This window comes from Triticum urartu, chromosome 2 (genome assembly GCF_003073215.2).
Source record: "Triticum urartu cultivar G1812 chromosome 2, Tu2.1, whole genome shotgun sequence".
Classification (NCBI taxonomy): Eukaryota; Viridiplantae; Streptophyta; class Magnoliopsida; order Poales; family Poaceae; genus Triticum; species Triticum urartu.
Genome location: NC_053023.1, coordinates 34,439,129 through 34,455,093, shown reverse-complemented (window position 1 = coordinate 34,455,093; position 15,965 = coordinate 34,439,129). Strand labels below are relative to the sequence as shown.

Below are 15,965 nucleotides of genomic sequence, written 5' to 3'. Positions count from 1 at the left end.
GCGTTTCTCAATGACACGCAGGTCATACAAAAAATAGACAACTCCTATGGCTCCTGTCGGTTGTCACACTCATCGACATGCAAGTCGTGATTCCTATTACAATAGCATGAACATCTCATACATCACATATAGATCATTCATCATTCATCACAACTTTGGCCATATCATATCACAAAGCACTTGCTGCAAAAACAAGTTAGACGTCATCTAATTGTTGTTGCAAGTTTTACGTGGCTGAAGTAGGGTTCTAGCAAGAACGTTTTCTTACCTACGTAAAAGCCACAACGTGATTTGTCAACTTCTATTTACCCTTCATAAGGACCCTTTTCATCGAATCCGCTCCAACTAAAGTAGGAGAGACAGACACCCGCCAGCCACCTTATGCAACTTGTGCATGTTAGTCGATGGAACCGGTCTCACGTAAGCGTACGTGTAAGGTTGGTCCGGGCCGCTTCATCCCACAATACCTTTGAAGCAAGATAAGACTAGTAGTGGCAAGAAAGTTGACAGCATCTACGCCCACAACAAATTGTGTTCTACTCGCGCAAGAAGAACTACGCATAGACCTAGCTCTGATACCACTGTTGCGGAACGTTGCAGAAAACAAAAAATTTCCTACGGTTTCACCAAGATCCATCTATGAGTTCATCTAGCAACGAGTGATCATATGCATCTACATACCTTTGTAGATCGCGAGCGGAAGCGTTCAAAGAACGGGGATGAGGTAGTCGAACACGACGTGATCCAAATCACCGGAGATCCTAGCACCGAACGGACGGCACCTCCGCGTTCAGCACACGTACGGTCAGCGTAACGTCTCCTTCTTCTTGATCCAGCAAGAGGGAAGGAGAGGTTGAGGAAGATGGCTCCAGCAGCAGCACGACGGTGTGGTGGTGACGGAGCAGCAGTACTCCGTCAGGGCTTCGCCAAGCGCTATGGAGGAGGAGGTGTTGGAGAGGGAGAAGGAGGCAACCAAATGCATGGATGAAAATGCCCTCCTTCCCCCACTATATATAGGAGGGCCTAGGGGGGGCGCCGGCCCTAGGAGATCCAATCTCCTAGGGGGCGGCGGCCAAGGGAGGTTTCCCTCCCCCCCCCCAAGGCACCTAGGGGTGCCTTCCACTTGTGGGACTCTTCCCCTTTGGAAACCCTAGGCGCATGGGCCCTTGGGGCTGGTGCCCTTGGCCCATGTAGGCCAAGGCGCACCCCCTTACAGCCCATGTGGCCCCCCGGGGCAGGTGGACCCACCCGGTGGACCCCCGGGACCCTTCCGGTGGTCCCGGTACAATACCGGTGACCCCGAAACTTGTCCCGATGGCCCGAAATAGCACTTCCTATATATAATTCTTTACCTCCGGACCATTCCGGAACTCCTCGTGACGTCCGGGATCTCATCCGGGACTCCGAACAACATTCGGGTTACTGCATATACATATCCCTACAACCCTAGCGTCACCGAACCTTAAGTGTGTAGACCCTACGGGTTCGGGAGACATGTAGACATGACCGAGATCGCTCTCCGGTCAATAACCAACAGCGGGATCTGGATACCCATGTTGGCTCCCACATGCTCCTCGATGATCTCATCGGATGAACCACGATGTCGAGGATTCAATCAACCCCGTATGCAATTCGCTTTGTCAATCGATATGTTACTTGCCCGAGATTCGATCGTCGGTATCCCAATACCTCGTTCAATCTCGTTACCGGCAAGTCACTTTACTCGTACCGTAATGCATGATCCCGTGACCAGACACTTGGTCACTTTGAGCTCATTATGATGATGCATTACCGAGTGGGCCCAGTGATACCTCTCCGTCATACGGAGTGACAAATCCCAGTCTTGATCCGTGTCAACCCAACAGACACTTTCGGAGATACCCGTAGTATACCTTTATGTCACCCAGTTACGTTGTGACGTTTGGTACACCCAAAGCACTCCTACAGTATCCGGGAGTTACACGATCTCATGGTCTAAGGAAAAGATACTTGACATTGGAAAACTCTAGCAAACGAACTATACGATCTTGTGCTATGTTTAGGATTGGGTCTTGTCCATCACATCATTCTCCTAATGATGTGATCTCGTTATCAATGACATCCAATGTCCATAGTCAGGAAACCATGACTATCCGTTGATCAACGAGCTAGTCAACTAGAGGCTTACTAGGGACATGTTGGTGTCTATTATTCACACATGTATTACGATTTCCGGATAACACAATTATAGAATGAATAAAGACAATTATCATGAACAAGGAAATATAATAATAATGCTTTTATTATTGCCTCTAGGGCATATTTCCAACAGTACGATGCATTCGCTTCCTTATCTTTTCTTTTTCTTGGCTTGGTAGACATGTCCTTCACATAGAAAACCTGTGCCACATCATAGGCTAGGACGAATGGTTCGTCTGCATACGCAAGATTGTTGAGATCCACTGTTGTCATTCCGTACTGCGGGTCTTCCGTTACCCCGCCTCGTGTCATATTGACCCATTTGCACCGAAACAAACGGACCTTCAAACCACGTCGATAGTCAAGTTCCCATATGTCCTGTATATAACCATAATATGTTTCCTTTCCCGCCTTGGTTTCTGCATCAAAGCGTTCACCACTGTTTTGGTTGGTGCTCTTCTTATCTTGGGCGATCGTGTAAAATGTATTACCATTTATCTCGTACCCTTTGAGAGTCATTATATTCGAAGATGGTAACTGGGACAGCAAGTACAGGTCATCTTCAATAGAGGTGTCATGCATGGTACGTGTCTGCAACCAGCTGGCGAAACTCCTGGTTTGTTCATGTGTAATCCAGTCATCAGACCGCTCCGGGTGTTTGGAGCGTAGCAAATTCTTGTGTTCATCCATATACGGAGCCACCAAGGCGGAATTCTATAGAACTATGTAGTGTGCTTCAGTGAGAGAATGCCCGTCCATACATATTATTTGTTCCCCTCCTAGCGTGCCTTTTCCATCCAGTCTGCCCTTATGCCGCGATTCAGGAACACCAATCGGCTTAAGGTTAGGAATAAAGTCAATACAAAACTCAATGACCTCCTCATTTTGACGGCCCTTGGAGATGCTTCCTTCTGGCCTAGCACGGTTATGAACATATTTCTTTAAGACTCCCATGAACCTCTCAAAGGGGAACATATTGTGTAGAAATACAGGACCCAAAACGTTAATCTCTTCGCATAGGTGAACTAGGACATGCGTCATGATGTTTAAGAGGGATGGTGGGAACACCAACTCAAAACTGACAAGACATTGCACCAAATCATTCTCTAACCTTGGTATGATTTCTGGACCGATTACCTTCTGAGAGATTGCATTGAGAAATGCACATAGCTTCACAATGGCTAATCGAACGTTTTCCGGTAGAAGCCCCCTAAATGCAACCGGAAGCAGTTGCGTCATAATCACGTGGCAGTCATGAGACTTTAGGTTTTGGAACTTTTTCTCTGCCATGTTTATTATTCCCTTTATATTCGACGAGAAGCCAGACGGTACCTTAATACTGAGCAGGCATTCAAAGAAGATTTCCTTCTCTTCTTTGGTAAGAGCGTAGCTTGCATGACCCTGATGTATGCCATTTTTTCCGTGCATACGTTGCTGGTCCTCTCGTGCCTCAGGTGTATCTTTTGTCTTCCCATACACGCCCAAGAAGCCAAGCAGGGTCACACAAAGATTCTTCGTCACGTGCATCACGTCGATTGCGGAGAGGACCTCTAGGTCTTTCCAATAGGGCAGGTCCCAAAATATAGATTTCTTCTTCCACATGGGTGCGCGTCCGTCAGCGTCATTCGGAACAGGTTGTCCACTAGGACCCTTTCCAAAGACCACCTTCAAATCCTTGACCATATCATGTACATCAGCACCAGTACGGTGGCGAGGCTTCGTCTGGTGATCCGCCTCACCTTTGAAATGCTTGCCTTTCTTTCTTACGGGATGCCTGCTCGGAAGAAATCGACGATATCCCAGGTACACATTCTTCTTACAATTAGCCAAATATATACTGTCAGTATCGTCCAAACAGTGCGTGCATGCGCGGTATCCATTGTTTGTCTGTCCTGAAAGGTTACTGAGAGCAGGCCAATCATTGATGGTCACGAACAGCAATGCCTTTAGGTCAAATTCTTCCCCCATGTGCTCATCCCACGCACGTACACCTGTTCCATTCCACAGTTGTAAGAGTTCTTCAACTAATGGCCTTAGGTACACATCAATGTCGTTGCCGGGTTGCTTAGGGCCTTGGATGAGCACTGGCATCATAATGAACTTCCGCTTCATGCACAACTAAGGAGGAAGGTTATACAAATATAGAGTCACAGGCCAGGTGCTCTGGTTGCTGCTCTGCTCCCCAAAAGGATTAATGCCATCTACGCTTAGACCAAGCCATACGCTCCTTGCGTCATCTGCAAACTCCTTCTCGTACTTTCTTTCGATTTTTCTCCACTGCGACCCGTCAGCGGGTACTCTCAACTTTTCGTCTTTCTTACGGTCTTCTCTGTGCCATCGCATCACCTTGGCATGCTCTTTGTTTTGGAACAAACGTTTCAACCGTGGTATTATAGGAGCATACCACATCACCTTGGCAGGAATCTTCTTCCTGGGGCGCTCGCCCTCGACATCACCAAGGTCATCGCGGCTGATCTTATAGCGCAATGCACCACATACCGGGCAAGCGTTCAAATCCTCGTACTCACCGCGGTAGAGGATGCAATCATTAGGGCATGCATGTATCTTCTGCACCTCTAACCCTAGAGGGCAGACAGCCTTCTTTGCTTCGTACGTACTCTCAGGCAATTCGTTGTCCTTTGGAAGCATATCCTTTATCATTACCAGCAACTTTCCAAATCCCTTGTCAGATACACCATTCTCTGCCTTCCATTGCAGCAATTCCAGTGTGGTGCCCAGCTTTTTCTTGTCACCTACGCAATTCGGGTACAACAATTTTTTGTGATCCTCTAACATGCGCTGCAACTTCTTCTTCTCCAAATCACTTGCGCAGTTTCTCTTTGCATCGGCAATGGCCCGACCTAGATCATCAACGGGCTCATCTGATGCCTCTTCTTCAGCTTCTTCCCGCATTGACGGCTCAGCTTCTTCCCGCATTACCGGCTCAGCTTCTTCCCCCATTGTTGTATCATCGTATTCAGGGAACCCATGGCCAGGATAGCTGTCGTCGTCCTCTTCTTCTTCATTGTCTTCCATCATAACCCCTTTTTCTCCGTACTTGGTCCAAACATTATAGTGGGGCATGAAACCGGACTTAAACAGGTGGACGTGAATGGTTCTTGACGTAGAGTAATTGTGACCATTCTTACAGCCAGCACATGGACAAGGCATAAAACCATCCGCCCGCTTGTTTGCCTCAGCCGCAAGCAGAAAAGTATGCACGCCCTCAACGAACTGGGGAGAGCATCGGTCATCGTACATCCATTGCCGGCTCATCTTCATTACACAACACCGAATAGACCAAATTAATACAAGTTCATACATAAAGTTCATACAACACTTAAATGCAACAAACAAATAACTCTCTAGCTAAAGCATTTAAATGCAACAACAAATGCGATCAAGATCGTAACTAAGGTAACAATGGATCCAACAGCATAATGATACCAAGCCTCACTATCGATGGCATATTTTCTAATCTTTCTAATCTTCAAGCGCATTTTCTCCATCTTGATCTTGTGATCATCGACGACATCGGCAACATGCAACTCCAATTCCATCTTCTCCCCCTCAATTCTTTTCAATTTTTCTTTCAAGTACTCGTTTTCTCTTTCAACTAAATTTAACCTCTCGACAATAGGGTCGGTTGGAATTTCTGGTTCACATACCTCCTAGAAAAAATTTCTATGTCAACTTGATGGGCATAATTTGTCATAAACACGAAATGCAACTAGTTTTAAAAGAGAATATATATACCACATCCGAATCATAACAAGGACGAGGGCCGACGGGGACGGATATCAAAACCATGGCACTATATGTATAACAAACAACGTACGGGTAAGATAATTATACGAGTAACTATATATCCAAATCACACAAACATCAATTTTTATATAAAATTTCATGAACAAGAGGCTCACCACAAGGTGGTGCCGGCGACGGGACGGTGCGGGCGATCGACGGTGGTTACGACGGAGATTTAGAAGGCACTAAGTAAACCACACCTACATATGCAAACTAAGTGTTATTTTTGACCTCAAACTGCATATAAATCAAATACTAGCACATATATATCCTCCCAAATTACTAAACTCACAAATTAATCACTATATAAAGCATTGCAAGAGCTAATCTAGCAACGAGAGATGAAAGGACAAAGTTGCTAACCTTTGTGATCATTTGAATGGATGGGGGCCTTCAAATCTTGACAAATTTTGAGCAAAATGTGTGATGAGCTCGAAAGGAAGAGGGGAAGAACAGAGAGAGGAGAGGGAAAAGGGGAAGAATAGAGCGAGCTCGGGTGGACGAAGGGTTTATGTAGGACGACCTTTAGTACCGGTTCGTGCCAAGAACCGGTACTAAAGGGGCTGGAGGGGCTCCAGTCTGACAACATCTTGCCACCACTCTCATTAGTACCATTAGTACCGGTTCGTGGCACGAACCGGTGCTAATGATTCGCCATGAACCGGTACTGATGAAAGCGGCCCGGCTAGCCGTTGGAACCGGCACTAATGTATACATTAGTGCCGGCTCAAATACAAACCGGCACTAATGTGCTTCATGTTTGACCCTTTTTCTACTAGTGAGGGAGCTCACCGGAAGGAGAAGCCCAGCCCGACGCGGCGGTGCTATTGATGCCCGAGTCACCTTGCACGAGCGAGGAGCAGCATCCCGAACTAGGCTGGTTTCAGCGGGCCAAAAGTGGCACTGAACAGGCCAGTTGTCTCCACAGCTGGGTTGCCAGCTGAAAGGTGGCGATGGGAGAAGTTGCGCTCGGCGCCGAACGGATGGAATTCGCCAGGTGGAGCGGGAAGCTATTTTGAGAAGCTGAATTTGGAGAGTTTTGTGAAGCTGGAGGAGAACCGAACACGTCCTTAGCCATATGCTCTGATAGTGGTGAAATTAATCGAGCTCGAGGCAAAGTGGTCCCCTACAGCCTAGCTAGGCTCCTAGATCGATCTGAAGTGAGTACGTATTCAAGATCTCACAACAGTCTTCGGTCCTGTTGGAGAGTAAGAATTACTGCTTTCCTGTCGGCCTTGGGTGTGATCGATGCTCCTAGGAATGGAAGAATCTTACTGGGAAGATGAAAAAGGAGCCTTCATTTCGGAACCATCCATGATGCATCCAACATATCTTGCTCTCTCGTACTTACCACAGGGGATGGAGTTACTAGGCTCTGACAACCTGCCTCGCCATTACTGATTTAGGGCTTCACATTGGCGGCCATGAATGTCTTGCTACTTCCTGCAACCCTGCATCGTTCTTTTAGAGAGAGACAGAGAGAGGTGAGTGCGGCGTTGCAAAGACCGAGGTCAGAGCTCCATGGAGCTCGTTTCAAAAATATTTTAAAGTTTCAAAAATTGTTATTTTTTTCTACAAAGATATGCATATTCTTCAAGTGCGCATAAAATTGCATCAACTATTTTGATTATTTGCATGCTACCAAAAAAGACAAATATTTGACCCAAATACAACAAAGAAAAGGCGAATTTTAATCTGTGTATTTGTCTTTTTTGTGTACATCACATATGAATATATATGTTCATAAAATTTTATACATACATACTACAACTATATGTCTACATGTATACTTTTTTCCAGATTTTTTGGACGTGTGGAAAAAGCATTTTCCCTGGAAAAAAATAAAGAGCCCAATAGAGCTCGCCTCTGCTTGCACTTTTTGTGAGAGAGGTAGCGTGCAGGCAACCGAAGTGATGAACCTTGTGTGATAAAGATGGTCATAAACATCAAACACTTGAGCCCATCTCTCATTGATCTGTCTGTCTAGCTTTCATGAAACTCGGTAGGTGAAAAAAGAGGCTAGACACAAACACAACGTCATCCAGCTCAAATCGAACACGTTTAAATCCAGCCTAGACATGAGATCTAAGTTATCTGAATTTGCGTGTAATTCAATTTTTTGTGAGAAGAGAAGAAGCTAGGATGCGAGGTGCAGCTCCAAGGTCAGGCCTGGGGCGCCGCGGCGGGTGGATGCTATACGCGGGGCTGTAGGCGAGTCCGGTTCGGGAACAAACTAGAGCCCTAGTGATATGGCTCGCCGCATCTCTTAGGTGGAGGTGAGTCGAAGACTTGACGGTCAGGTGCGGGATAGGGCTACCGGTGTTGGAGAACAACAGAAGGTGTGTGGGGTGTGGGGGTGTGGGCCGGGAGGGGGAGCGGGGTTAGAGGGATGGCCGACTAGCAGTGGCGGAGACAGGAGGGTTCCAGTAGGGGCCCTGGCCCCCCTAACATCCAAGATTTGTTGATAATTTGCTTGTGAACAGTGTAAAATTAGTCATTACTTGCTGCTAAATGCCTCTCTTTCAATGGTTTGGCCCTCCCCAATCTGATTCACCATCACTTGGCCCCCTCGATCGATTTTTTCTGGCTCCGCCATTGCCGGCTAGGCCGGAGGCGACGGAATGGTGGAGCTGGGAGGTGCGTGGAAGTGCCGCTTGCCATGGTGGCAGGCGGTTCGGCCGGTGACAACAGGGAGTGTGGGGAAGGAGAACCCAAATAGGAAGAACAACAATATATGAAAAAGTTCGACTTACATCAAATTTAAAATTTAGACGACTTACAAATAGTCGCTCACATGTCATTTAACAACACGAATGCATGTAAAAATGCATAGACAAAGGCAAAAGCGAATGAAAATGAAACAAAATAAAGAAACGGTAAAGAAGATTACATGATACATGGATTGCTGATTAGGATTCTGTGACAACTGACAGACTATATCACTTCATAAGAAGTAAAATTAATACACTTAGTATATCTCAACCCAGTTAGAGACCAACCATTCGCTAATGAATTAATAACAGGGATAAATTAGCCTCCGCCCTAGCAACAAGCTCGATTCCTTCGGAATCCGCACTCGGAAGTCGTTGAAGTTTCTACGGCAGCATTGCGAACGTCGAAATGTCGCCCCAGGACGGGATCGAGCCGCCGCAGTTGTTGTTGTCGTTCGACGTGGCGTTATCGTCCCCGCCGCCGCCGCTACTCCGGCTGCTGTTGATGTTGCTACTGGCGGCGCCCACGCCGGCAGCGGGTCGGGGCGGGGAAGGCAGCGCGTAGGAGTTATCCATGAACCACGTCGTGGCCGCCGGCAGCGTCTCCATGCAGCCGGATAGCCCCGCCATCTGCAGGAAGGTGCCGCCTCCCCCGAACTGCGCGGCGGCTGGCATGACATTGCTGCCACCACCGACGGCGTGGGGGTGGGACGAGGAGGAGGCGCTAGGCGGGCCGAGGAACATGGTGGCGACCCGCTGCTGCTGCAGCTTCCAGTGGAGGTCCTGGTTGATGAAGCTGAGCGACTCGATGGACGACGCGATGGCGCTGCTCGCCGCTCCGTTCCCGGCTCCTCCTGATCCGTTGGTTGCGTGGCGTGCGGCGCCACCGCCGTTGGTTTCCCCCGAGGACCAGTCCCCGAACGGCACGTACTGGCCGACGACGGCCGGGGAGTGGAGCACCGGCAGCATGCCGACCACGCCGCGGAAGTCGCCGCCGCCACCAGGAAACCCGCCCACGCCCATCCTCGCGGCGTGCTGGTCCTGGTCGGCGGCGCCCTCGGCCGGGGTGGTGAGGGAGAGGCCGCGGGAGGCGGAGGAGGCGGAGCGGGAGCGCTTGTTCTTGCGGCAGCCGCCGCCGACGGGGACGCTGCGGAGCGCGCCGCCCTTGGTCCAGTACCGGCGGCAGGCCTTGCAGAAGTGGCGCGGCTGCGACAGGCTGTAGTTGTTGTAGTAGCAGAACTTGGTGTTGGGCGAGTCGCAGCGCGGGCACCTCACGGCCTGCTCCGCCGGGGGCGGCGGCAGGGCCGGCGGCGTGCCCGCCTTGCGCCGCCCCGCCCCCGCGTCGTCGGCCGTCGTGGACGCCATCCGACGACGTACGCGCGTACGTGGCCTCTTCTCCCAACGAGGCACGTAGGAAGCGAGAGGCAGCTAGCTAGCCGGCCAGCGACAGCGAGCAATGGTACGGCTGTGGATTGGGTGCTGGCCACGGACGCGGGGAGGAAGGTGGGAGGGGACACGGGCGCGTATATACGGAGGGAGAGGGAGACGGAGCACGGAGGTGGTGGAGGTGGAGATGGGAATCATGGGATCGATGTGGACGGAGGGTTTCCTGGCGGGGAGGGAATTAGGTTAGCCGTGAGCGGGTTATTGAATGGCGTCCCGTGCGATGCGAAGCTAGGCTGGCTGCGACTGTGTGCATGGGTTTAACGGGAGAGGGGAAAGCGACGGCGATCGTCACTGCAGAGTGGCGCCTGTGATTGCCATCAAGTGCCCGGCCCCAGCCCAGCCCAGCCCAGCCCAGGCTTAGCTAGCTAGCTGCAGGACAAATAACTAGCCTTGATGGTCGACGCCCGATGCTTCGGCTGGACCCACTATCCAGTGCGTACGTACGTACTGCCGCTAGCTGCTGCATCCATGATCCATCCACCTCCTGGCTGGCCAGCCGGGCGCCTCAGATCCGTCTCAAATATTCGGATGGACGAATCGATCAGTCACCGATTGAAAAAATCAACTCATATGGACGTCTCAAACGTCCGGGCTGTCCTGCGCCGCTTATATCTGGCCAAATGTAGGATGGATATGAGGCGACCCGGGTGCTCCCGCCACGTCAGCCCGGTTCACCATCGACCCACACCATCCCCACAAAAACCATAGTCCGTCCCCTGTATGAACCCTAGATCTTACTCCACTCTTCCATCTCGCTCCGTCCCCTCCTCTCCCTCTTCGATTTCGATCAAATCCGACGAGATGTCGAGCTCCGGCAGCCACTCCGGCTTTGACCTAGACGTCGAGAAGGAGCTGGCCCTCCACATTGCGCTGGAGCGGTCCAAGGTGGACAGAGGGGCAGCGCCGGATCTGCATTGTCGCCGATCTCCCGTCGATGTAGCGCGGACGCCGGAGCTGGCCCCTCCCGGCCCATGCGCAGCTCCCTGAGGGTTGCGTAGCCTGCTCTCGTGCCAACCGCTGGTCCACACGGGCAGCGGTGGGTGCTAGTGCCCGCTTCGCTCGTCCGCACGCGCACGCCAGAATCAGTGGCGCGCGCCGCCCGTCGCGAGAGGCAGCGAGCAAGGGAGGGAGACACGGCAGAGCTCGGGGATTACATGCAATGCCCGGCGGTTTTTACCACACCCACGGGGATTACATGTAATGCCCGGCGGTGAAATTTAATAGCCGAAGGTGAAAACAAAACTCTCACCTATGAGTGAAAATGGCCGACGGTACATGTGTGCCTCTCGATTATTTGAGAAAATACCCGACGGTGTATAGTGATAACCGTTGGTTGACTTTCCCTCTCGATGATATGTTTCAATGGACAACATCGATAAATGTAGAATGACAGATGTTATATTCCAGATAATTCCGTATAAGAAGATTCCAAGAACTAAGATCTAGCATTGTTATTGTAAGAGAGTGCATTATGTTTTTTTTCATAATTAATATATAGGATGCTTAAAAAACGGTATATGACAAAACAAATATGATGGTTAAAAAATTGCGCTTCCAAAAGTACTAGCTTGCTAATTTCTTAATTATGGACTTTGTAACTTGCCTTGTACGTACCTTTAGTTTTTCGGAAACACTAACGCCCACACGTGTGGCACTTCTCCAACTCACCCGCACGTGTTGATCGCCGTCGATTCGTTTGTGCATGAATCTTGACACGGGATGGCAAATTTCGTGTGCCATGCAGGACAAAGCATGTGTGTGGTGTGTAGTTGGTTCGCCCGCACGCCGTTTCTTCCTCGGACGACAGCGGTTTGCGAGTCGGGGCGTGCGGTGGAACTGCCGTCGCGCCCGATGAACGGGCTGCTTGGGTGGCCAAGCTCAAGCGGCAGTAGGACGGGCCGTCCGTCTGATGAAGGGGCTCATCGTTCTCTCCGATGACGACCACAACTCCACCTCCAACGATTGCGATGATCCACCACCTGCCGCCGACGCCTATAGCTGCGCCGGCGACCAGAAGGGCAAAGGCCCAACGAGGAAGTGGTGAATCTTCGCCGTCTCCATCGTGAGTAGCTTTTGAAGATCCGTCTGTGATCTTTTGGTGATCGGATGTGCATACCTATGTCCGTTTCCTAGTCCGTGTGGTGATCTACGTGATTTATGTTTTTTTACGTAATTTTATGTTCATATTGCATGGCAGTATGGATATAGGGTATTAGATATGAGGAGTGTGGGTGTGGAGGACACAAATTGACGAGTGCCCAGCCAGTGTCCGCGGTTAAGGGCCGAATTTGGTGACCTCGACTGTAGATGCGCGTCTGCGGGCGTTTTAGGGGCTGAATTTGGTGACCCGGCTATAGATGCTCTCATGCCCTTCCGTACAGCTTCAACCATGTATACCCCCTCTTTGGAGCTTTTGGAAATCGAGAGCAACTCTAGCATAGTTGTGTATGTGCTGTCGTCAAAGCATATATGGAGCGTATTCCTTAAAATTTTAGAAGCTGCCGAGGAAAGGTGCAAACCCAGAGTTTCCATATTTCAGCCCTCAATTTCCCCCCTCATATTCATTCTATCACTCGAATTAACGTTTCTTGCAATCTCCTTTTTGCCGGAACGTTACATGTATAATAATCTCCTTCTTGCCGGAGCGTTTCATATAATTAATCTCAAAAGTAATCATGCACATATTTTTTTTAAACAAGTTACATGAGCAAAAAAATAAAGCACTCAACCATATGCATATATCACATGTCGCATGCTTCACTATTTGCATTGCTCCCTCCTCCGGTGTGTGCATCGTCATCTCCTCACGCGTGTTTGGAGCTCCATGTCATCCTATAACGCGTGATCTCCGCTCACGTCAACTACCTTACATCTACCCTTTCTTCCAATCAAGTATCTAGAGAAGGCAGCGAGCCTTTTGAGGTATGGCCTTATAGCGCGGCATCCTCTGCGTCATATTCGGCTTGGCAATGTACGCCTCCCCGCTCACCATCATGGTACGTACCCATTGATCCCAAAACGATCTTGCAATTGGTCCATGGCATTTGGATCCAGCATCATGAACCGCTTCCCCTCGGCTATCCTGGCTTGCGACAACCAGTCCACCTCCAAAATACGCGAAAACATTACAAAACACAAACATTGCACAATTGCAACCATTGTTTCTATAGCCACATTGCATTCAACCGAAGCAATCCAAAGAAAAGACGAGACAGAATGTCCTTTTTTACCTCGTCGGCAAATCTTTGGGCGGGGTGAACCCGATAGGCACCCGAGTTCGCCCGCCGCCGAGATGAAGAGAAGATGTGGATTTGGGGCGCCCCGTCTTCTTCCTCTATTTCTTCGTCGACGACCCCCGTGGCCACAACCTTCAAACATGGGCCGGTCATTGTGTGCGTCTCATCAATTTTCCTCGGAGTCTACGCGTGTAGTACGTATTTTCCGGCCTACGATCCAACAGTGTGGAGCTGCGCTTGGGCTCCATTCTCCTCGCTGGCCAGTAGTAGTAACTATTGTCTGCACTGCAGAAAGGAGCCAATAAGAAGCTGCCGCTATTCTCAGTACGTGCATGCGAAGAGATCACAGAGAGGATGCATTGCAGCTCCACTGCTCCATTGCAGCACAGCAGCGGAGCAAAGCGTGTCCAGGGGAGACAGGCGGGGCAGAGTACGTGCTCTGCCGCCGCTGCTGCTCCACCGTTGACGATGACGCGTGATGGATGGACGGGTAGGGGAATTTGGCCATGGGGGCCGGCGTGATTAATTCTGCCAGTGCCAGCAAAATCACTGTGGATGGATGGATATGCGTGCTTACAGTAGGTTCAGACGGAGTAATATTCAGTCTCGCAGACTTTTCACTACCCATGGCACTTCGAGCTGCCTTTTGTTTTAGCGGACCTTCGGGCGCGGCTATGTGTCGCCCGAAGCGAGCCATACGCCAACGCCAGCAGCTGGCTCGTGGTGGGCCGGCCCCGTTACCACATGGTCCTGCCGCGTTGGACGTCATGCGTGTTAGTTTTGTTTTTTGCTTTTTGTTTGTACTAGGACGAATGCCCGTGCGTTGCAAAAGGCGGAAAAAAACGCAAAACCTGTTCGGCGTGCCATTACGCACCATTGCTTATATGCATGTTTTAAACCTGTTCACCCGAAGCCTTCAAGGCCTCGGTGTTTTCCTCATAATCTGTTTATTTATTCCTGGCACTTTGGCTGATATTTAAGGAAATTTGTGAACTTATTTATACTGGTGGGAACGGTTCTTATTTTTCGTGTAGGCCAATCGCGAAATGTCACCCGTGGCCCATAAAAAAGGCCCAACAATGCAACTACTTGGACCACGTACAAGAGTGAGGCTGTGCGTGCAGTACGGCGTGGCGGCTATATCTCGCTTTACGCAAGATGGAAGGATCTCTCGCATGAAGACGATACAGTAATGGGCCGGGCCAGTAGCGGTAGTAAAACATGAGAAAAGGGAAGAGAAAAATAGGGCACGCGAGGATATGATCCCAGGTCGTGGAACTAAATAAGGCACATGCTACTTTAGGGTGAAAATATCGTACTTGTTTTTATTTCTTTTTTTTGTGATTTGTTTGGTTTTCTTCTTTCTTCTTCGATTTTCTTTTTTTTTACCTTGTTTTTTCGTTTTTCTTTTGGTTTCTCTTTGTTCCTTTCATGGTTTTTATGCATTTTCCTTTTTTTAAAATTTTCCTTCTTTTTCCTTCGGTTTTTTTGTTTCCTTCTTAGTTTTCAGGGAGTTTTTGTTATTCTTTGTCGGTATTCATATTTTTTCTATTCTTTTTGCGTTTGTTTCTTCCCTTTTATTTTTCGTTTTCTTTTTTTCGTTTTGTTTATTTTTTGGATTTCATTGTTTTTTCATTTTTCTTTCTTTCTTTTGGTTTTCATTCTACATTTTTTGTATCAAGAAAATTTTCAAAATATACATTTAACAATTTTCAAATATGAGTTTCACATTTTCTTAATACATGGTCAACAATTTTTTATTACATACTTCAACATTTTTCAAATACAAAATTAACATTTTTTAATACATGGTCAACATTTTAGCTATACACATTTTTTTAAATATTTTTCAAATGCTTGATTAATTCTTTTTCAAATACAAGATTAACATTTTTAACACATGGTCAACATTTTTTCTATACATATTTAACATTTTTCAAATGCTTGATTTACATCTTTTCAAATGCAATATTACATTTTTTTAATAGATGGTCAACATTTCTTCAATATACATTCAGCATTTTTTTAGTACCTGCACAACATTTTTCCTATGCACATTTTCAACATTTTTCAAATGCTGGATTAATATTTTTTAAATACAAGATTAACCATTTTCTAGCACATGGTCAATAATTTTTTTTCTATAAAAACATTTACATTTTTCAAATGCTTGATTAACATTTTTCAAATACAATATTTGCAATTTTTTAATACATGGCAACATTTTTTCTATGCACATTTAACATTTTTTCAAATGTTTGATTAACATTTTTTTCTAATGAAGTATTTACATTTTTTAAATACTTGGTCAACATTTTTTCCTATATACATTTAACATTTTCAAATGATTTTTTTACTAGTACTAATGGGTTGCCTATGACATGTGGGGCCCATTAGTTAGATTAACACTAATGCTAGCTAGTGTTAAATATTGGGCTAATTATTGGGACTAATAAGTGGGCCCTACCAACTAACACAATTGCTAAACTAATTAAGAAAAATAACTAGACACTTACATGTGGGATCCCACGTGTAAGTGAGAGAGAGGATGGATAGAGTTTTGTTCTTATTTTTTCTATGGGTTCCA

At 47.9% G+C, this 15,965-nt stretch overlaps 1 protein-coding gene across 1 annotated transcript; it reads right to left on the bottom strand.

Moving 5' to 3' along the window:
* Positions 1–8,894: 8,894 nt before the first annotated feature.
* Positions 8,895–10,309, bottom strand: LOC125540877 (dof zinc finger protein DOF5.7-like). Its single transcript, XM_048704413.1, has one exon. It carries the CDS (start codon positions 10,059–10,061, stop codon positions 9,081–9,083), a length of 981 nt encoding a protein of 326 aa, XP_048560370.1. The 5' UTR covers positions 10,062–10,309; the 3' UTR covers positions 8,895–9,080.
* Between the last annotated feature and the right edge of the window lie 5,656 nt (positions 10,310–15,965).